The 22,806-nt window shown below is 46.1% G+C and overlaps 1 protein-coding gene across 4 annotated transcripts in view; it reads right to left on the reverse strand.

The window, feature by feature from the left end:
• Window positions 1-3,494: 3,494 nt before the first annotated feature.
• Window positions 3,495-22,806, reverse strand: part of LOC115200574 (protein FAM214B) — a 50,731-nt gene continuing 31,419 nt past the window's right edge. For 3 of the 4 annotated variants that reach the window (XM_029763746.1, XM_029763745.1, XM_029763744.1), the window contains 9 exons: window positions 20,946-21,126; window positions 20,453-20,686; window positions 18,434-20,208; window positions 7,828-7,886; window positions 7,595-7,697; window positions 7,164-7,322; window positions 4,798-4,866; window positions 4,197-4,411; window positions 3,495-3,745 (listed from right to left, as the gene is read on the reverse strand). In XM_029763746.1, the coding sequence (XP_029619606.1) occupies window positions 3,592-3,745; window positions 4,197-4,411; window positions 4,798-4,866; window positions 7,164-7,322; window positions 7,595-7,697; window positions 7,828-7,886; window positions 18,434-20,011 (2,337 nt within the window). In that variant the 5' untranslated portion in view covers window positions 20,012-20,208; window positions 20,453-20,686; window positions 20,946-21,126 and the 3' untranslated portion in view covers window positions 3,495-3,591. Of the gene's footprint in view, window positions 3,746-4,196; window positions 4,412-4,453; window positions 4,552-4,797; window positions 4,867-7,163; window positions 7,323-7,594; window positions 7,698-7,827; window positions 7,887-18,433; window positions 20,209-20,452; window positions 20,687-20,945; window positions 21,127-22,806 lie in introns of those variants that run through there. The other variant, XM_029763747.1, reaches the window with a different exon arrangement.

Consider the following 22,806-nt stretch of genomic DNA (forward strand, 5'->3'; position numbering starts at 1 on the left):
GGTTCTTTCTTTTGAAACCATTCAACCAAAGGAGAGAGACATTTCTCTTATTGCCCAGATAAAGTGTCCTCTCTTTTCGACAGTCTTATTTGAAATATTTACATATTTGAAGCAGTGATCTGATATATGATATGTCTATTTGAATGGGGGAGAAGGCTACTCTGGCTGTATCTCAATACAGCTGGACAGAACTCTAGGAACCGCTCTGGTCACTTTCAATACACAGTATCCTCCTCTCCCCCTCCTTCCCCCCTCTCCTCTCCCTCTTTCCCTCGTCCCCCCATTCCTCCCCTCCCTCCCTACTCTCTCCTCTCCATCTTTCCCTCGTCCCCCCATTCCTCTCCTCCCTCCCTACTCTCTCCTCTCCCTCTTTCCCTCGTCCCCCCATTCCTCTCCTCCCTCCCTACTCTCTCCTCTCCCTCTTTCCCTCGTCCCCCCCATTCCTCTCCTCCCTCCCTACCCTCTCCACTTCCTCCTCTCCCTCCCTCCCTCCCTCCCTCCCTCCCTCTCCTCTCCACTTCCCTCCCTCCCTCCCTCCTCTCATTTAAACCAACACAAGGACTGCCATCCCTTCCATCTCCCTCCCTTCTCCCTTCCATCTCCCTCCCATCTCCCTGTCTCTCTCCCTTCTCCCTTCCATCTCACTCCCTCTGTCTCTCTCTCTCCCTCTGTCGCTGTCTTGCTACCTCTTCTCTCCCTACCTCCTACCTCCTGCCTCCCTTCCCTAACGTCAATGTTGCCGTGTTCGCGGACACCGCATTCACAGTAAACGCTGCATATGTAGCATCAATCAGAAATTACCTTCAAATGGTGCATAGCTGACAAAGCGTGATCGGATTGAATCCTTGCCTTAAACTCCAGTTCAGATCTCCTCCATAATACATGAGAGTGTGGGACACTCAGGGCAGTATTGAGGTGAATTACAGTGTGTTTTAGAGGGAGCCTCAGGGCAGTATTGAGGTGAATTACAGTGTGTTTTAGAGGGAGCCTCAGGGCAGTATTGAGGTGAATTACAGTGTGTTTTAGAGGGAGCCTCAGGGCAGTATTGAGGTGAATTACAGTGTGTTTTAGAGGGAGCCTCAGGACAGCATTGAGGTGAATTACAGTGTGTTTTAGAGGGAGCCTCAGGACAGTATTGAGGTGAATTACAGTGTGTTTTAGAGGGACCCTCGGGGCAGTATTGAGGTGAATTACAGTGTGTTTTAGAGGGAGCCTCAGGGCAGTATTGAGGTGAATTACAGTGTGTTTTAGAGGGAGCCTCAGGGCAGTATTGAGGTGAATTACAGTGTGTTTTAGAGGGAGCCTCAGGGCAGTATTGAGGTGAATTACAGTGTGTTTTAGAGGGAGCCTCAGGGCAGTATTGAGGTGAATTACAGTGTGTTTTAGAGGGAGCCTCAGGGCAGTATTGAGGTGAATTACAGTGTGTTTTAGAGGGAGCCTCAGGGCAGTATTGAGGTGAATTACAGTGTGTTTTAGAGGGAGCCTCAGGGCAGTATTGAGGTGAATTACAGTGTGTTTTAGAGGGACCCTCAGGGCAGTATTGAGGTGAATTACAGTGTGTTTTAGAGGGAGCCTCAGGGCAGTATTGAGGTGAATTACAGTGTGTTTTAGAGGGACCCTCAGGGCAATATTGAGGTGAATTACAGTGTGTTTCTTGCCACTAATACATAGGGCTGTATGTGTGACTCTGGATGGACAGTGGACTGGACACTACAGTATCTGAACCCATGAGTCTCAGATTTCTTTGACAATTCTAAGTTGTGAAACTGTCGTCAGGTGAAACTTGGTCAAACAGAGATAAAGGTATTAAGATACAATATCAATACACAACATAACAGCATAAAAAATCAAGACAGGTTTTACTCGCCAGTCGCTGAGTTTAATTTGAAATATTTTCCATATTAAATACCCCACCCTCCCATCCCACCCCTATTTCATCCCTCCCCTCCCTCCCATCACTCCCTCCCTCACTCCAATGCCATCTCCACAGAGAAAGTCTATGTCCCAAAAGGCTCCCTATTCCCTATGTAGTGCACTACTTGTGATCAGGACCCATAGGGCTCTATATAGGACCCATAGACCTCTGGTCACAAGTAGTGCACTATATAGGGAATAGGGAGCCTTTTGGGATGCAGACAGCTGTCTGGATGAAAACACACTATTTATGCAGCATATTGCTATTTAAGACATTTGAAAAAAAAAATTAAATACTACAGTTTTTTTTTTCTGCTCCCATTTCGGACTGTTTTGAACAGAAAATAAACTAAAAAACACAGTGTCCCTCCGCCAGTCTACATAAAAAAGGGGCCCACCTACGCCATGGTATGTTCCCCTTACCCTCGCATCCTACCTACACAGTGGTCTGTACCATGATGCTTGAAATGGGGGAGGGTTCACTGGATCATCTGAAAGGCTTCAATCAAAACAGTACAGTTAAGTCCTGAGTGTAGCCAATTGTTTTGGCGTTTGCAGGATGTGTCAAACATCTGACGTCCAATCTTCATTCTTCAATTGATTGAATTCAGTCGTTGTTTCACTAGTGTTCATCTGTCTCTCTTCTTCTCTCATCTCATCTCTTCTCCAGTTTAATAAAGTTTGTTTTGTGCCCCCCCCCCCCCCCTTACTGGTATGTGCTTGTTTAAGGCTCTCCAGTCCTCTTCTTACAAAGTGTGCGTCATTAGCGACTGGCTGGTTGCTGTGGCAGGGTTGTCATTGGTCCACCACTGGGGAGAGGGGCGGGTGCAGGCAGAGTAAACGACTGTTTCTGTGTGAAACGAACAGCTCTAGAGGAAGGCATGTTAGCACTCAACTCTAGATGAGTTTCACCACCAAGTGTTCATGTGTACTGTGAGTTGTGTATACATGTGAGGCTGCTTTGCCTGTGTGCATGTATTGATCGATGCTTGTCTGTGCATTTTGTGTGGGAAATGTGTGTTTCTGTGTATGTATATACACTGACTGTACAAAACATTAAGTACACCTGCTCTTTCCATGACATGGCGAATCCAGATTAAAGCTTTGATGTCACTTGTTAAATCCGCTTCAAATCAGTGTAGATGAATGGGAGAAGACAGGTTAAAGGGGGATTTTTAGGCCTTGAGACATGGATTGTGTATGTGTGCCATTCAGAGAGTGAATGGGCAAGACAAAATATTGAAGTGCCTTTGAACGGGGTATGGTAGTAGGTACCAGGCGCACCGGTTTGAGTGTGTCAAGAACCACAACGCTACTGGGTTTTTCACGCTCAACAGTTTCCCATGTGTATCAAGAATGATCCACCGCCCAAAGGACATCCAGCCAACTTGACACAACTGCGAGAAGCATTGGAGTCAACATGGGCCAGCATCCCTGTGGAACACTTTCACCACCTTGTAGAGTCCATGTCCTGATGAATTGAGGCTGTTCTGAGGGCAAAACTCAATATTAGGAAGGTGTTCTTAATGTTTTGTATACTCAGTATATATGTGTGTGTTTGAATGAATAATCTTTTCAAGTTTTCTTGTCCATGTCTGTCTGTTTATCTCTCTGTGCCCAGTTCCAGGAATGGGCTGCGTTGGTGATGGGGTCAGGGGTCGCGGGTTCATCATAGGCTCACACGCGGGGGGAGTATTTGGGGTTTTTTGGCACCTCTGTGAAAGATTTGAGCTCGTAAGGGATCCCCGTGTCCACCTCGATGGACTTGCGGGAGAATAGCAGCCGGATATCGTTGTGCAAGTAGATCTTCCCAGATTTAGAGCTCTGGAATCTAGGAGATTCAAAACAAAGCAGAACCATCACCGTTAATACATTGTGTGTAAAGCTACTAAGCTAAGCTCCATCAAACGAGGCGTCTCTGGCACAATGACTGATCGGCAAACAACCTGAAAGACAAAGTAAATGCCTTTGATTACATTTCTAAACATTCAGCATGGTTCTGAAATGCTATACAGTTTGTCTTCGTTTACAACAAAGAAACAAATAAATAGGTGTATAGATAGATAGATAGATAGAGAGAGAGAGAGAGAGATGGATGGATGGAGGGATGTATGATGGATGGATAGATGGGTGGAAGGATGGATGGATAGACAGACATTCCAAACAATAAGTGCATCCTATCCCAAGCGTACTGTACATGCCATACAAACCATCCAGAAAAATACAATGTCCACACCAAACTCCACTTTAAAATCAACCAACCAATGACCAGACAGACATACCTGAGGTGTATCAGGTAGCAGAGAATCTTCCTCCTCTCTGTGGGCGTGGCCCTGGGCTCTGGAGGCCCATCCCCCTTCGCCTCTGGCCCCGCCTCCTCAACGGGAACCAGGAAGATGCGGTGACGCAGGAAGGTCATGTGATTGACGGGCATGTCCCCAAAGTTATAGGTCACGAGGAACATCTTCACCACAGTTTTATTGGGGTTGAATAAGGTCTGATGGAGAGAATATGGAGATATTGAATATGATACCCGTTTATAAGACTTGTTCAATTGAGATTGAACCAGATCTCTGGGGAGAACATGGACTCATTCATGAAAAACACTCTAAACAAGGTCAAGCATTTGAATAAGGTCTGAGAAGGTAGCATGGAGATGTTAGCCATTGTTGTGCCCATTGTACTAGATCCATGCAAGCCAGTGCATACTAGGGCCAGTAACGTTTGATAACAAAGAGACTCAACAAGCGATTACAAAGTATAGAGAAGAGAAAGAAAAAGGAGAAAAGGAGTGAGAGTAACAGAGAGACAGACAGAGAGACAGAGACTGACAGAGAGAGAGAGCGAGACAGAGAGACAGAAAGAGAGGACCATGAGACTCACCACTTGTATGGTCCCTGCTTTGGGTACGCTGTATCCCTTCTTTCCTAAAGGCTCCAAGGAGATAACCCCCTACAACAGAGAGATGAGCTGTCTTTACGTCGAGAAGTTGCACTCACTAAACAGCGAGAGCATTCAACAGTGTGCAGGTGTCTATTCTTCTTGCGTGACTTTACTTCTGAAATTATTTCAAGCTAGAATCTTTAATTTAAACAATAACAAAGCGTGACCCCGCCCCTGTTTTCGCTAAAAAGCTAAGGGATGGGGCTGGAGAAATGTAATCACTCAACTGAATAGACAGAGCTATGGATGCAAAGACTGACCATCCATGATATACACATTATAGTTTTAATCATGTTTTGAAGCTACACACATTTACATGTACATTGTTTATTGGAGTTAAACAAGCTTATATGTTGGGTTCTGATGGGGTACGGCAATATGTTGGGTTCTGATGGGGTACGCCAATATGTTGGGTTCTGATGGGGTACGGCAATATGTTGGGTTATGATTTGGTATGACAATATGTTGGGTTCTGATGGGGTACGGCAATATGTTGGGTTCTGATGGGGTACGGCAATATGTTGGGTTCTGATGGGGTACGGCAATATGTTGGGTTCTGATGGGGTACGACAATATGTTGGGTTCTGATGGGGTACGGCAATATGTTGGGTTCTGATGGGGTACGGCAATATGTTGGGTTCTGATTTGGTACGACAATATGTTGGGTTCTGATGGGGTACGGCAATATGTTGGGTTCTGATTGGTATGACAATATTTTGGGTTCTGATGGGGTACGGCAATATGTTGGGTTCTGATTGGTAAGACAATATGTTTGGTTCTGATGGGGTACGGCAATATGTTGGGTTCTGATTTGGTACGGCAATATGTTGGGTTCTGATGGGGTACAACAATATGTTGGGTTCTGATGGGGTACGACAATATGTTGGGTTCTGATGGGGTACGGCGACTGGAGTTAAACAAGCTTATATGTTGGGTTCTGATGGGGTACGACAATATGTTGGGTTCTGATGGGGTACGGCAATATGTTGGGTTCTGATGGGGTACGGCAATATGTTGGGTTCTGATGGGGTACGGCAATATGTTGGGTTCTGATTGGTACGACAATATGTTGGGTTCTGATGGGGTACGGCAATATGTTGGGTTCTGATTGGGTACGACAATATGTTGGGTTCTGATGGGGTACGGCAATATGTTGGGTTCTGATGGGGTACGGCAATATGTTGGGTTCTGATGGGGTACGGCAATATGTTGGGTTCTGATGGGGTACGGCAATATGTTGGGTTCTGATGGGGTACGACAATATGTTGGATTCTGATGGGGTACGGCAATATGTTGGCTTCTGATGGGGTACGACGACTGAATTGAAGCCCATGAGGCATTTACAGGTTATAGTCTTCAAGAATCAATGTATATAATTTATTTACATGACTAAAAATGGATGCAGCAACTAGTGATTGTAAAAAAAAAAAAAATCAAATAGTTTCGTTCCGAAAATAACTATTATTTGTTTCCGTTCCATTCCATATTCCGCTTTTAAAATAACAGTTTTGTTCCGGAACTGTATAGATCACTTTCGTTCCCGGTTCTGATTCTGTTCCTTGAAATGTTTTATTATTTTCCGGTTTTCGGTTCTGTTCCAACCCTTGGTAAGCTATTTGGAATTGTTTTAAGGAGGTCATACCAAGGATTATTTTGCTATTTGATTTGCATTTTAAGACGACGTGAAGTATCCCAAAAACTATTTGATGAAAAATAATTTTTGGCCTTAGTGCTATTAACCCATACAAATGCATTGAATAAAATATTCACTACATGGAACAGATAGTCCCCAAAAAATCTAAGGAAGTTTGTTCTGAAGTGTCTGCCCTATATCTGAGAGATATAAGAAAGATTTTTTATATGTATTAAATCCCTTACTTTTGGAACTAAACATTGTGTAGACCAAACTGTTCAGAGGCTATAGACAGAAGTTGGCAGATCGACTGTACCTACTTCAGACGAGTCCCAAGACGCTTGTGGGGGTCATAGAGAATAACGGAGAACACCATCGTGTTTGTGAGAGTCTCATCTTTCCATAGAGTTTATAGGCCAAACCGTTCGGACACTACAGACGATTTTGTGAGTAGACTGATTTTCAGGATGTCTCATGGTCTAACAAACACTGCTCTAGCTCTGTCACCTTTCACTGCAGATGAAGAAGTGTTACATAGGCGGATTGAGACGCATCCAATGTAAAAAAAAAAACAGATGTCTCTATATTTCCACAGTGGCGCGGCCATCGACATTAGGGGGCTAACATCATTACACACACACACACACACACACAGAGAGAGAGAGATACTAACCAGGAAGGGTGAAGGTGCGCTGTGCTCTGAGATGTCGTAGTAAGTGACGTGTACAGGCAGAGTGACGTGTTGAGGGCAGTAAGATCCGCTGGCACCGATCTCTGCTGTGAAGCCCTCGATACGACCCGACGGAGAGAAACGACCCTTCAGGATCGACTCCTGGAGAAGAAACAACAAGGAAGAGTGAGGAGGACCCACTACAAAGCACAGCTACTTCTATGACCACGAGGAATGTTGTAAATCTCTCTAGATATTTGGTAGAAACTCAAGTTCTGACAAAATACCATCATACATCATACTGAAATAAATTCAGTTACACATGATTCATTTTGTATTATTTGGTAAGAATGTACTGTAATATGTTGTGTATGTCTGCTGTGCTAAATATGTAGCTGTGTGTGTGTGTGTGTGTGTGTGTGTGTGTGTCATACCTCAAAGTTACCCAGTAGTGAACGGCTGATGGAAGAAGAGGGCCAGCCTGACCGAGCAGAGCGACCTAAGGTGTCTGTACGCCGCCCACTACATAGCTGTCGACTGCACACACACACATATTTTTTCTTTTTTAAGAACATAAGTTAGCCATGGCTAAGTCACATAATTAAAGATGAGGTTTATGAAATGATGACTACACATGGATCAACTAAAAGGTAGAAAGTGAACACACCTTTTCAGGCGCATCCCACTTTTCAGCCTCCTGCTGGCTCCTCTGCATTCTGATACACTCTGAAGGAGGACAAGAACAAGAGACAGAAGGACAGAACGAGAGATAGAAGGACAGAATGAGAGAGAGATGGACAGAACAAGAGACAGAAGGACAGAACGAGAGAGAGATGGACAGAACAAGAGCCAGAAAGCCAGAACAATGAGACAGATGGACAGAATGCAAGAAAGAAAGGAAGAGAGAGAGAAAAATAAATAAAACAGGAAGGTGAATACATGGATTAGCACAATCCAGCTCCGATTAAAAACATTGATATTACTGTCATGCTCAAACTGTCATGATAATGATGATAAATCAAACAGATGTGTACCAAACTCACTAAAAGTGGCAGTAATAAAGCCTCCCTTGAAAAAGCCAAACCTTGACCCGGAAAATGTAAAAAACTAATCGGCCTATATCGAATCTCCCATTCCCATCAAACATTTTAGAAAAAGCTGTTGCGCAGCAACTCACTGCCTTCCTGAAGACAAATAATGTATACGAAACGCTTCAGTCTGGTTTAAGACCCCATCATAGCACTGAGACTGCACTTGTGAATGTGGTAAATGACCTTTTAATGACGTCAGACCGAGGCTCTGCATCTGTCCTCGTGCTCCTAGACCTTAGTGCTGCTTTTGATACCATCGATCACCACATTCTTTTGGAGAGATTGGAAATCCTGAAGTACCTTGGCGTTACTCTGGACCCTGATCTCTCTTTTGACGAACATATCAAGAATATTTCAAGGACAGCTTTTTTCCCCATCTTCGTAACATTGTAAATCAGTACGTTTTTGTCCAAAAATGATGCAGAAAAGCTAATCCATGCTTTCGTTATTTCTAGATTAGACTACTGCAATGCTCTACTTTCCGGCTACCTGGATAAAGCACTGAATAAACTTCAGTTAGTGCTAAACACCATCTGCTAGAATCTTGACTAGAACCCAAAAATGTGATCATATTACTCCAGTGCTAGCCTCTCTACACTGGCTTCCTGTTAAGTCAAGGGCTGATTTCAAGGTTTTACTGCTAACCTACAAACCATTACATGGGCTTGCTCCTACCCATCTCTCTGATTTGGTCCTGCCGTACATACCTACACGTACGCTACGGTCACAAGACGCAGGCCTCCTTATTGTCTCTAGAATTTCTAAGCAAGCAGCTGAAGGCAGGGCTTTCTCCCATTGAGCTCAATTTTTATGGAATGGTCTGCCTACCCATGTGAGAGATGCAGACTCGGTCTCGACCTTTAAGTCTTTTCTGAAGACTCATCTCCTCAGTAGGTCCTATGATTGAGTGTAGTCTGGCCCAAGGGTGCGAAGGTGAACGGCAAGGCACTGGAGCGACGAACCGCCCTTGCTGTCTCTGCCTGACCCGGCTCCCCATTCTCTACTGGTATTCTCTGCATCTGACCCTATTACGGTGCTGAGTCACTGGCGTACTGGCGCTCTTCCATGCCGTCCCTAGGAGGGGCGCGTCACTTGAGTAGGTTGAGTCACTGACATGATCTTCCTGTCCGGTTTTGCTCCCCCTCGGGCACATGCGGTGGAGGAGATATTTGTGGGCTATACTCAGCCTTGTCTCAGGGTAGTAAGTTGGTGGTCTGTTGATATCCCTCTAGTGGTGTGGGGGTTGTGCCTTGGCAAAGTGGGTGGGGTTATATCCTGCCTGTTTGGCCCTGTTCAGGGGTATCGTAGGAAGGAGCCACAGTGTCTCCTGACCCCTCCTGTCTCAGCCTCCAGTATTTATGCTGCAATAGTTTGTGTCAGGGGCTAGGGTCAGTCTGTTATATCTGGTGTAATTCTCCTGTCTTATCTGGTGTCCTGTGTGAATTTAAGTATGCTCCCTCTAATTCTCTCTCTCTCCCTCCCCTCCCGGAGGACCTGAGCTGCCTGCGGCTAGGGAACCCTGACCTGTTCACCGGACGTGCTACCTTGTCCCAGACCTGCTGTTTTTGGCTCTCTCTTTCTCTACCTGTTCACCTGCGGTCTCGACCTACTGAATACTCGGCTACGAAAAGCCAACTGACATTTACTCCTGAGATGCTGACCTGTTGCACCCTCTATTACCAGTGATTATTATTTGACACTGCTGGTCATCTATGAACGTTGGAACATCTTGAAGAACAATCTGGCCTTAAATGGCCATGTACTCTTATAATCTCCACCCGGCACAGCCAGAAGAGGAATATATATTTCCATTTCCACACAAATACATACATAGTTCATAGTGTATTACACACGCAATAAACACAATAACGAATGCAGTTGAGTGATGAAGGTACATACCTGCCTGTGTATCAATATGTGTGTACGCTGTGTGTGTGAATGTCAGTACGTAGTCACTACTTACTGGGCAGAGAGTCCAGGATGCTGCTTCAGACACAAACACATTCCCCATGTCCAAACTACCGCTCGTACTAAGGGTTACCCAGTCCTGGCTGCCCACATCCTCTGGCGCTAACCCTTCCCAGGATAACCCCTCTGTAGCTAGCATCTCACTAGCTAACAATTGACTAGCTATCCCCTCTCTAATCAGATCTTCTCTAGCTAGCTCCTCTCTAGCCAGGTCCTCTCTAGCTAGCCCCTCTCTACTGTAGCTGTCCCCTCCACTGTGGCTATGTCAGCCTGGTCTATCCTCACACTCACTGTGGACATGTTATACTCACTACCTACCTACCTCTCACTCTCAATCTATCCTCACACTCACTGTGGACATGTGTGTCTCTCTCTCTCTCTATGTTATACTCCCTACCTACCTCTCTCCTTCACTTTTCACTTCCCCTTTCATCTTCCTCTAGTCTCTCCCCCCTTTGTCACCCCCCCCCATCCTCTACCTAGTCTGTGTCCCAAATGGCACCCTATTCCCTATGTAGTGCACAAACTTTGACCAGAGCACCACGGTCAAAAGTGCCCTATTCAAAAGTAGTGCACTAAATAGGAAAAGGGTTTCTGGAAGCCAGTGGTTCGGTATCTAAACGGGGGAGCCAGAAAGACCTGTGTGGTTTAGTAGGGAGGTGGGGGGGGTTGTATTGGGGCGACAGCGACACAGGCAGGCAGAACATGTAGTGTAGGGAGAACAATGGAGGCCACCTCAATAGACTTGATTCTGGAGCCACTCGGCTGGTTCCAGCACCATACGTGGTGTGTTCATAATGACCAGCCTGGGAATCCATCGCTCTCTTCCTCTCTCTTCTTCTCTCCCTTTCCTCTTTCTTTGCCTCTTTCACTCTCATCATGTTTCATTCTCTTGGGCCATCTAACTCAGTCTTTCATTCTCACCACCACCACCCCTGTCTGTTTTACTGGAACAGCTCTCCCCCTCTTTCCCTCTAACCCGCTGTCTGTTCATCCTCTTATTAAATGTCAGACAATGACAAGCCTGAAAGCTGTGTGTGTGTGTGTGTGTGTGTGTGTGTGTGTGTGTGCGCACGATAGGGTTGAAGATTTTCCTGGTATTTTACAAATGTTCCATCCCGAGAATAAATCACTTTTCTCCCAGGTAACCCATTTTTTCCCTACAAAACCGGAAGTGTCATTCAAAAGCATTATAAAGCATTATAAAGCATTATAAAGCATTATAAAGCAATAAAAAGCATTATAAAGCATTATAAAGCAAATTAAGATCTCTGGATTTGATTAGAGCTTTGATCTAGCCTGATGAGTCGAGCCCTATATTAATGACATTTAATTACAATTTTAATTGTAATTTTATTTCCCCTTTATTTAACCAGGTAGGCCAGTTGAGAACAAGTCCTTTATTTAACCAGGTAGGCCAGTTGAGAACAAGTCCTTTATTTAACCAGGTAGGCTAGTTGAGAACAAGTCCTTTATTTAACCAGGTAGGCCAGTTGAGAACAAGTCCTTTATTTAACCAGGTAGGCTAGTTGAGAACAAGTCCTTTATTTAACCAGGTAGGCCAGTTGAGAACAAGTCCTTTATTTAACCTGGTAGGCTAGTTGAGAACAAGTTCTCATTTACAACTGAGACCTGGCCAAGATAAAGCAAAGCAGTGCGATAAAAACAACACAGAGTTACACATGGGATAAACAAACGTACAGTCAATAACACAATAGAAAAATCTATATACAGTGTGTGCAAATGTAGTAAGATTAGGGAGGTAAGGCAATAAATAGGCCATTGTGGCAAAATAATTACAATTTAGTATTAACACTGGAGTGATAGATGTTGCGATGATGATGTGCAAGTAGAGATACTGGGGTGCAAAAGAGCAAAAATAAATAACAATATGGGGATGAGGTAGTTGGGTGTGCTATTTACAGATGGGCTGTGTACAGGTGCAGTGATCAGTAAGCTGCTCTGACAGCTGATGCTTAAAGTTAGTTAGGGAGATATAATTCTCCAGCTTCAGTGATTTTTGCAGTTCGTTCCAGCCATTGGCAGCAGAGAACTGGAAGGAAAGGCGGCCAAAGGAGGAGTTGGCTTTGGGGATGAGCATTGAGATTTACCTGCTGGAGCGCGTGCTACGTGTGGGTGCTGCTATGGTGACCAGTGAGATATACCTGCTGGAGCGCGTGCTACGGGTGGGTGTTGTTATCGTGACCAGTGAACTGAGATAAGGCGGGGCTTTACCTAGCAAATACTTATAGATGACCTGGAGACAGCGGGTTTGGCGACGAATATGAAGCGAGGGCCAGCCAATGAGAGCATAAAGGTCGCAGTGGTGGGTAGTATATGGGGCTTTGGTGACAAAACGGATGGCACTGTGATAGACTACATCTAATTTGCTGAGTAGAGTGTTGGAGGCTATTTTGTAAATGACATCGCTGAAGTCAAGGATCGGTAGGATGGTCAGTTTTACGAGGGTATGTTTGGCAGCATGAGTGAAGGAGGCTTTGTTGCGAAATAGGAAGCCGATTCTAGATTTAATTTTAGATTGGAAATGCTTAATGTGAGTCTGGAAGGAGAGTTCACAGTCTTACCAGACACCTTACCAGAACCGTCCAGAGTAGTGATGCTAGCTAATGAACCTAAACCCCAAAAAAGCCCAAATGATTAGGCCGTTATCCAATACATACGGTATATGATAAAGGCTACTGCTCATTACGCACAACAGAAAAACATAACAGCCCATAGATGTGACTAGCTATATGCTCTCTTGGGTAAATAAATGAAACTAGCTCCAGTAGGATAATCTTTTGGAGTGTGAACTGTATTACTGTACTGTATTATATTATACTGTATTATATGGACTGGAATTACACACATCATTCAAACCATGATAAAGCGGAAGAGAACATGCGATTGTGGTGCAGCACATGGGGCCTACAAAGTTACAAGTATAGGCTAGCAAATTCACATTTGACGTGTAATAGGGCCTATTTGTATAATTAGTAGACTGACGTCTTTCATAATAATTCCCCTAATGTTATTAGCCTACCTCCTCTTTCTCTCTCTATTGTTGCTTCATTCCTTCCTCGCTTTCAACAGTTAAATTAAATAAGTTTCGTTATCCTTATCTTCATCAGTCTAATGACATCCTTGAGTAATATAGGACTAGATGCACAAGGCTTTCACTTCTTTTCACAAAGATTGAATGGTTATGGGTCTGAATAAATAACTGTTAAATGCAACAACAAAAAGCAAGTTATTCTATCTTTTCCTGCATGTGCCAGCAGAGCACAGGTGAGTGCCTATTGCGCAAGAGACAGAGGCTATAAGTTTCAAGCTTATTATCTAAATATAAGGCTAATATTGCATTAAATGTATTACCTGAAAAAAAGGTAGGCTAGGACATCTATATATAGGGCTATATATAAGTGTCATACGCGTCGTAAGGGACAGACCAAGGCGCAGCGGGTATAGTGCTCATCTTCTTACTTTAATTAGAAAGAACACTCAAAACAAAATAAACACACGACGAAACAGTTCCATAAGGCACACAGGCTATACAGAAAAAAACAACCACCCACAAAAACACAGGAAAAACAGGCTGCCTAAGTATGGCTTCCAATCAGAGACAACGAAAGACACCTGCCTCTGATTGGAAGCCATACTTGGCCACACATAGAAAAAGAAACATAGAAATAGAAAACTAGAACCAAAATCCCCTAGAACCAAAAAAAACCAAAACACACAAAACAAACACCCCCTGCCACGCCCTGATCATACTACAATTACAAATTACCCCTTTACTGGTCAGGACGTGACAATAAGTCTAGAACAGGATTATCTATTTTGGATTCAATTTGAATGGAGTTGATGGAGAGAAAGACAGAGAGTACTAGCGCGTGTACTAATTTAAAGCAACAATATTTGTGTGATAGACTGTTTTAAAACTTTGCAGCTGCAATAAAAACAATAATAATCTTTACAATTAAAAAACAAGTGGCGCGTCCTGACCATAGTAAGAGGTTATTTTCTATAGTAGAGTAGGTCAGGGCGTGACAGGGGGTGTTTTGTGTTTTTCTATGTTTTTTTAAGTTCTGGTTTTTCTGTTTCTATGTTGGGGTTGTTTGGGTTGATCTCCAATTGGAGGCAGCTGGTCCTCGTTACCTCTGATTGGAGATCATATTTAAGTAGGGTTTTTTTCTTCCTGTTTTTGTGGGTTATTATCTTTTGAGTAGTGTTTGTTTCTCTCTGCGTCACGGTTTGTTGTTTTTGTAAATTCAGTTATTTATGTTTTGCAAAGTTTCACGGATTAAATAAATATGTGGAACTACAACCATGCTGCACTTTGGTCGGACCCATTCGACAGCCGTGAAAACAAGGTGACCCCTGAAAGCAAGATGGAGATGGGTAAATTAGACGCGCATTCGGTCTTTATATTACTGTAGCATAGGCTACACTGCAGCAAATGTAGGCTTACCTGTCACAAGAAAAGTTCCCATGACGAGATGATAGGTCTACATGCATTGTGAACTGCTCTCCATACTGAGATAACATTAGAAGCCTCCTCCCTAAGATTGTTTTATTCACTGCTTTAGTACATTCTGCCAACCGGATGTCCTAGCCGTGTCTGAATCCTGGCTTAGGAAGGCCACCAAAAATCCTGAAATTACCATCCCTAATTATAACATTTTCCGCCAAGATATAACTGCCAAAGGGGACAGAGTTGCAATCTACTGCAGAGATAACCTGCAGAGTTCTGTCATACTATCCAGGTCTGTGCCCAAACAATTCTAGCTTCTACTTTTAAAAATCCACCTTTCCATAAACAAGCATCTCACCGTTGCCGCTTGTTATAAACCCCCTTCAGCCCCCAGCCGTGCCCTGGACACCGTATGTGAATTGATCGCCCCCCCATCTATCTTCAGAGTTCGTACTGTTAGGTGACCTAAACTGGGACATGCTTAACACTCCGGCCGTTCTATAATCTAAGCTAGATGCCCTCAATCTAACACAAATTATCAAGGAACCTACCAGGTACAACCCTAAATCTGTAACCATGGGCACCCTCATAGATATCATCCTGACCAACTTGCCCTCTAAATACACCTCTGCTGTCTTCAACCAGGATCTCAGCAATCACTGCCTCATTGCCTGCGTGCGTAATGGGTCCGCGGTCAAACGACTACCCCTCATCACTGTCAAACGCTCCCTAAAACACTTCAGTGAGCAGGCCTTTATAATCGACCTGGCCCGGGTATCCTGGAAGGATACTGACCTCATCCCGTCAGTAGAGGATGCCTGGTTGCTCTTCAAAAGTGCTTTCCTCTCCATCTTAAATAAGCATGCCCTATTCAATTAAAAAAAAACTAAGAACAGATATAGCCCTTGGTTCACCCCAGACTTGACTGCCCTTGACCAGCACAAAAACATCCTGTGGCGTTCTGCAATAGCATTGAATAACCCCCACGATATTCAACTTTTCAGGGAAGTCAGAAACCAATATACTCAGTCAGTTAGGAATTCTAAGGATAGCTTTTTCAAACAGAAATTTGCTTCCTGTCGCACTAATTCCAAAACATTTTTGGGACACTAAAGTCCATGGAGAATAAGAACACCTCCTCCCAGCTTCCCACTGCACTGAGGATAGGAAACACTGTCACCACCGATAAATCTAGGATAATCGATCATTTCAAGAAGCATTTCTCTACGGCTGGCCATATCCCGGTCAACATCTCAGCACCCCCCGCAGCAACTCGCCCAAACCCCCCCACTTCTCCTTCACAACCCCGCTTCTCCTTCACCAAATCCAGATAGCTGATGTTCTGAAAGAGCTGCAAAATCTGGATCCCTACAAATCAGCTGGGCTAGACAATCTGGACCCTCTCTTTCTAAAATTATCCGCCGAAACTGTTGCAACCCCTATTATTAGCCTATTCAACCTCTCTTTCGTATCGCCTGAGATCCCCAAAGATTGGAAAGCTGCCACGGTCATCCCCCTCTTCAAAGGGGGAGACACTCAAGACCCAAACTCTTATAGACCTATACCCATCCTGCCCTGCCTTTCTAAAATTTTCAAAAGCCAAGTTAATAAACAGATCACCGACCATTTCGAATCCCACCGTACCTTCTCCACTATGCAATCTGGTTTCCGAGCTGGTCATGGGTGCACCTCAGCCACGCTCAAGGTCCTAAACGATATCATAACCGCCATCAATAAAAGACAGCACTGTGTAGCTGTATTCATCGACCTGGCCAAGGCTTTCAACTCTGTCAATCACTGCATTCTTAATCGGCAGACTCAATAGCCTTGACTTCTCAAATGACTGCCTTACCTGGTTCACCAACTACTTCTCAGATAGAGTTCAGTGTGTCAAATCGGAGGGCCTGTGGTCCGGGCCTCTGGCAGTCTCTATGGGGGTGCCACAGGGTTCAATTCTCAGGCCGACTCTTTTCTCTTTTCTCTGTATATATCAATGATGTCGCTCTTGCTGATGGTGATTCTCTGATCCACCTCTATGCAGACGACACCAATCCGTATACCCCTGGCCCTTCTTTGGACACTGTGTTAACAAACCTCCAGACGAGCTTCAACGCCATACAACTTACATTCCGTGGCATCCAAGTGCTTTTAAATGCTAGTAAAACTAATTGCATGCTCTTCAACCGGTTGCTGCCTGCACCCGCCCTGCCCGATTAGCATCACTACTCTGGACGGTTCTGACCTAGAATATGTGGACAACTACACATACCTAGGTGTCTGGTTAGACTGTGAACTCTCCTTCCAGACTCACATTAAGTATTTCCAATCTAAAATTAAATCTAGAATCGGCTTCCTATTTCGCAACATCCTTCACTCATGCTGCTAAACATACCCTCGTAAAACTGACTATCCTACCGATCCTTGACTTCGACGATGTCATTTACAAAATAACCTCCAACACTCTACTCAGCAAACTGGATGTAGTCTATCACAGTGCCATCCGTTTTGTCACCAAAGCCCCATATACTACCCACCACTGTGACCTGTATGCTCTCATTGGCTGGCCCTCACTACATATCTGTCGCCAAACCCACTGGCTCCAGGTCATCTATAAGTCTATGCTAGGTAAAGCTCCGCCTTATCTCAGCTCACTGGTCACCATAGCAGCACCCACCCGTAGCACGCGCTCCAGCAGGTATATTGCACTGGTCATCCCCAAAGCCAACACTTCCTTTGGCCGCCTTTCCTTCCAGTTCTCTGCTGCCAATGACTGGAACGAATTGCAAAAATCTCTGAAGCTGGAGTCTTATATCTCCCTCTCTAACTTTAAGCATCAGCTGTCAGAGCAGCTTACCGATCATTGTACCTGTACACAGCCCATCTGTAAATAGCACATCCAACTACCTCATCCCCATATTATTACTTACCGTCTTGCTCTTTTGCACCCCAGTATCTCTACTTGCACATCATCATCTGCACATCTATCACTCCAGTGTTAATGCTAAATTGTAATTATTTCGCCTCTATGGCCTATTTATTGCCTACCTCCCTACTCTTCTACATTTGTACACACTGTACATAGATTAAAATTTTTGTATTTTCTATTGTGTTATGGACTGTACGTTTGTTTATGTGTAACTCTGTGTTGTTGCTTTTGTCGCATTGCTTTGCTTTATGTTGGCCAGGTCGCAGTTGTAAATGAGAACTTGTTCTCAACTGGCCCACCTGGTTAGATAAAGGTGAAATAAATAAAAATGAGCTGTCTGTCCCCACCCTGAGCATTGATGATTCATCATGCAGAGGCCGTAGAGAAGCCAGATTTAGACATATATAATTTAACAGTTCCATTTTTCCGCCATGCTGTTCATATAATTCATTTATTATAATTTACTGGTTTCTCTCAGTTATTTATCCCGGGAAAAGGGAGTGGATTTGGGCAGTAAATCCCAGTAAATCTCGGTAACCGGGTTCCAACCATTCAACTCTAGTGTGTGTGTGCCTTTGTGTGTGTATATACACCGTGCCTGTGTTAGAGGAAGCTGGCTGGTGGACCTATAGGAAAATGTACTCATTGTAATGGCTGGATAGAATAAATGGAACAGAGTCAAGCATGTGGTTTGATGTGTTTGATACCGTTCCATTTATTCCATAACAGCTATTACAATGAGCCTGTGCCCCTATAGCTCCTCCCACTAGCCTCCTCTGGTGTTTGTATGTGCCTGCTTGTCTGTGCTTCTCACCTTGGTGTGGTCCGGGTCCCGTGCGTTGGGCAGCAGATGGTTCCAGAAGGGGGCAGCCTTGGCATCGGTGCCCCTGCAGGAGGCCAGCCCTAACCCCGGGGCCAGCAGGGCCAGACGGCTCCTCTTAGAGGTGGAGGGACCCTCGTCCTCCGAACACGACTCTCCCGTGTCGCTGGATGATAGCAGTTTCTTCTTGGCCGGGCAGGGGCCCGAAGAGATCCCACGGAGTCTGCTGGTGCTGGGGGTCTTCTCCCCGGAGCTCAGGCCGCTGGTGCTAGGGGTCTTCTCCCCGGAGCTCAGGCCACTGGTGCTGGGGGTCTTCTCCCCGGAGCTCAGGCCGCTGGTGCTGAGGGTCTTCTCCCCGGAGCTCAGGCCACTGGTGCTGGGGGTCTTCTCCACGGAGCTCAGGCCACTGGTGCTGGGGGTCTTCTCCCCGGAGCTCAGGCCACTGGTGCTGGGGGTCTTCTCCCCGGAGCTCAGGCCACTGGTGCTGGGGGTCTTCTCCACTGAGCTCAGGCCACTGGTGCTGAGGGTCTTCTCCACGGAGCTCAGGCCGTTGGTGGAGTTGAAGGCGGTGGCACTGGGATGGGGCGGTGAGGACTCCAGTTTGGCCCAACACTCCCTACCCTCCCCAGGCTCCTGGGGGTCTGTGGTGGGAGTGAAGCGGTGGGAGAGGGAGCCGGGAGTTCTGAGGGGAGGGCTAAGGGTGTTGAATGCCCCAAGTGCCCCATGGGGGCCGTCAGTGCAGCAGTTGGGCTGATGCTGTCCCAATGAGGAGCCACTACAGCAGCCCTCCCCAGACCCTCCAGGATTGCCCAGGGAGCAGGCTGGCGTGTCTCCCCCAGGAGGAGGCTCTGTGCTGGGAAAGGGGCTGCAGGAGCCAGGGGGGCTGTGGGGCTCGACTATGGGGGATGGTTTGGGCGACAGCGGGGCCCACAGGTCCGGGACGGGCCTGTCGTGATTGTGCTGGGCAGGGCGTCGGGCGGGGGTGTGGCCCGGAGAGAGGGGGGCAGCTGGGGGGGATCTAGGCGACAGGCCCCCATCTGAGTCTCTGTGATCCACCATGATGCAGGAGGATACAGGACCCTGCCCTACCCCTACACCCATCCCTAACCCAATCTCAACCCCCATTCCGACATCCACCCCTACCCCAGGTCCTGACCCTGACATCACCCCTCCATCCCTTTCCCTGTCTAGGTCCCCAGCCAGGTGGGGCCATTTGTGGGTTAGATGGGACTCCTCTTGACCCCCACCCTGTCCCCTCTTGACCCCCACCCTGTCAGTCCGCTGGACCTGACCTGGCTGGACCTGCCCCGGCTGGGCCTCACTGGTTCTGGGGAGCTCGGAGGCTGAGAACCCCCCCAGCTGGGAGAAGATGGAGAGCTGGTAGACCTTCTGGAGACGCAGCTGCTCATGACCAAAGGGCTTGGGAACCACCACCCCCGGTTTCATTACCCCAAGGTTGGGGACCTGTGAGGGGGTCGTGGGAGGAGGCAGGTCCCCATCCTGGGATGGAAGCTCCACAGGAGCCAGCTCCTCCTTGCTGCCGCGTGTCAGTTCTACGTGAATGTGCCTCATGGCTGCTTGGGTTCAGAGGTTAGAGGTCAGAGCCTTAAAGTGTCTGAGAGACTTTGTGCAACAGGAAGTCAAGTAGCAGCAACAGGAAGTTCTAGAAAGTGCAAGGAGGAGGAGATTGACGTTCTACAGTAAGATAGGTCCTATACTTCCTGTTGTGATGTCATCAGTGTAAACCAGGAAGCAGAGTTGCACAGCGCCTGAGGAGAAGCAAAGGTGTAATAATACACATATTAGACACACTTATTGACTAGCAAACAATAACAATAACAAACAGACTTAGAAACTCAGCACACAACTGTGTGCCCCAGAATGAAAAATGAATTACTCAACTTTTCTCTGAAATCTCTCATAGGTATCAATTCATGATTAACATGATGACAATGCTAGCTACACTCATACAACTAGTTGGGGTTTGCCCCACAGTACATAGTAACGCCTCACCTCTGTGCCCGTCCGTTCAATGGTGCCCTCCTGTCCCGTCAGCACCTGGCACAACATCAGGAAGCTGTGCCCACAGACTCCTCCTACCACGGTTACCTGACTATCACCATAGTTACGACCAGTGCCAGCTAGCACCAGCATCCCCGCACAGCCAGACAGTAAGGGGCGGGGCGGGGCTTCAGGAGGAAGAGGAAATGATGGAAGAGATGGATACAGGAACTACCTACCTACCACCTGGAGAGAGAGAGAGAGAGAGAGAAAATATGTATTGGTGAGGTGGTGAGGCTATGGATAGAAAGTGACCATCAACACATAGGCATACTGATGTTATAACAGACTTACTATCGGTTATTATGAGCTATGAGGACAGGAGTGCGTAAGAATTTATAAGGATAGTGTTAGAAGCTTGACAAAGAAGTGCTGGCTGAGAGTAGCCTACATTGATTGATTGATTGATTGATTGATTGATTGATAGATAGTGTGGCCTACTTACCGAGGGGGCAGGACGTCAGTGAGGCGGGAGGGTTCTGAGAGGAAGTACTGATGAACATAAACTGACTCTCCTAAAGCATCTGCTGTGATTGGCTGATGACTCGACACACCCTCCCTGGTCACCTGGACGCAGGGTGAGACTCAGCGACGGCATCATGACACGTGCATTCCACAGAGAAACCCTGGAGAGACAGAGAGACAAAGAAAGATATTAATTCATCAATTTACCTCAACTTAATCAATAATTCTGTCAAGACTTTCTCCAGAGGGGGAACCCCACAGATGTTGACACAGCCCATCAGGGGATTACTCATAAGGGTTTTTGTTCCAGAGATCAAACATCAATCACAGGTCGATGACAACAGACACAAGTTTACTTATATTACCACTTTTGCTCCTATTTGACCCAATACGGAACAATAAGGCACAGCTGACTGAACCTTGACCCATCTAGACTTTTGTGGGGGGACCAGATCTTGGGACAGGGTACGTGGAGGTGAGAGAGAGAGACAGAGAGAGAGACAGAGAGACAGAGACAGAGACAGAGACAGAGAGAGAGAGAGAGAGAGAGAGACAGAGAGAGAGACAGAGAGAGAGACAGAGAGAGAGACAGAGAGAGAGACAGAGACAGACACACAGAGAGAGACAGAGACACAGAGAGAGACAGAGACACAGAGAGAGACAGAGAGAGACAGAGAGAGCGAGAGAGAGAGAGAGAGAGAGAGAGAGAGAGAGAGGTAAAGATGCTGTTCCAAGAAAACATCTCAGAAAGTCAAGATGACATTGGCGCCCAAATGTCAACACAAATGAGAACACTTGGGCAAGGATTCCAACCAATGCCAGCAAATGGCCTGTGTGCATTCTAATGGACCATACTCATAGTCCATATTCCCTTCATAAGAAGGACTTCCCTTAGACCAAGCCCACCTTGTGGGAAAACAAATCGTTCGCATCCCATTGACCCCCATTGAAAAAGAGCCAACTTCTTAGTTGATTTTGTATTAAACAGAAATCAAAAACCAAGCTGTGTTGTACAATGTATGTAACCAGGTCAAAAATCCCGATCTATGGGCCTCCCGAGTGGCACAGCGGTCTAAGGCACTGCATCGCAGTAATTGAGGCGTCAACTACAGACCTGGGTTCGATCCCAGGCTGTGTTGTAGCCGGCTGCGACTGGGAGACCCATGAGGTGGTGCACAATTGGCCCAGCGTCGTCCGGGTTAGGGGAGGGTTTGGCCGGCCAGGATGTCCTTGTCTCATCGTGCTCTAGCGTCTCCTTGTGGTGGGCCGGGCGCAGTGCACACTGACATCGGTCGCCAGTTGTACGGTGTTTTCTCAGACACATTGGTGCGGCTGGCTTCCGGGTTAAGCGAGCAGTGTGTCAAGAAGCAGTGCAACTTGGCAGGGTCGTGTTTCGGAGGACACATGTCTCTCAACCGTCTTCTCTCCCGAGACTGTAACTACCAATTGGGGAGAAAAAGAGGTAAAAAGTCAAAAAAAAAATAAAAAAATCCTGATCTACAGTTTGCAATGTTTGCAAATTTATAAAAGAATTAAAAACTGAAATACCTTATTTCCATAAGTATTCAGACCCATTGCTATGAGCCTCGAAATTGAGCTCCTTGATTGGAGTCCACAGTGCATGTCAGAGCAAAAACCAAGCCATGATGTCAATGGAATTGTCTGTAGCGCTCTGAGACCAGACTGTGTCAAGGAACAGATCTAGGGAAGGTTACCAACACATGTAGGTCCCCAAGAACACAGTGGCCTCCATCATTCTTAAAGGGAAGAAGCCTGGAACCTCTTCCTAGAGCTGGCCTCCCGGCCAAACTGAGCAATCGGGGGAAAAGGGTCTTGGTCAG

Source organism: Salmo trutta, chromosome 9, assembly GCF_901001165.1.
Source record: "Salmo trutta chromosome 9, fSalTru1.1, whole genome shotgun sequence".
NCBI lineage: Eukaryota > Metazoa > Chordata > Actinopteri > Salmoniformes > Salmonidae > Salmo > Salmo trutta.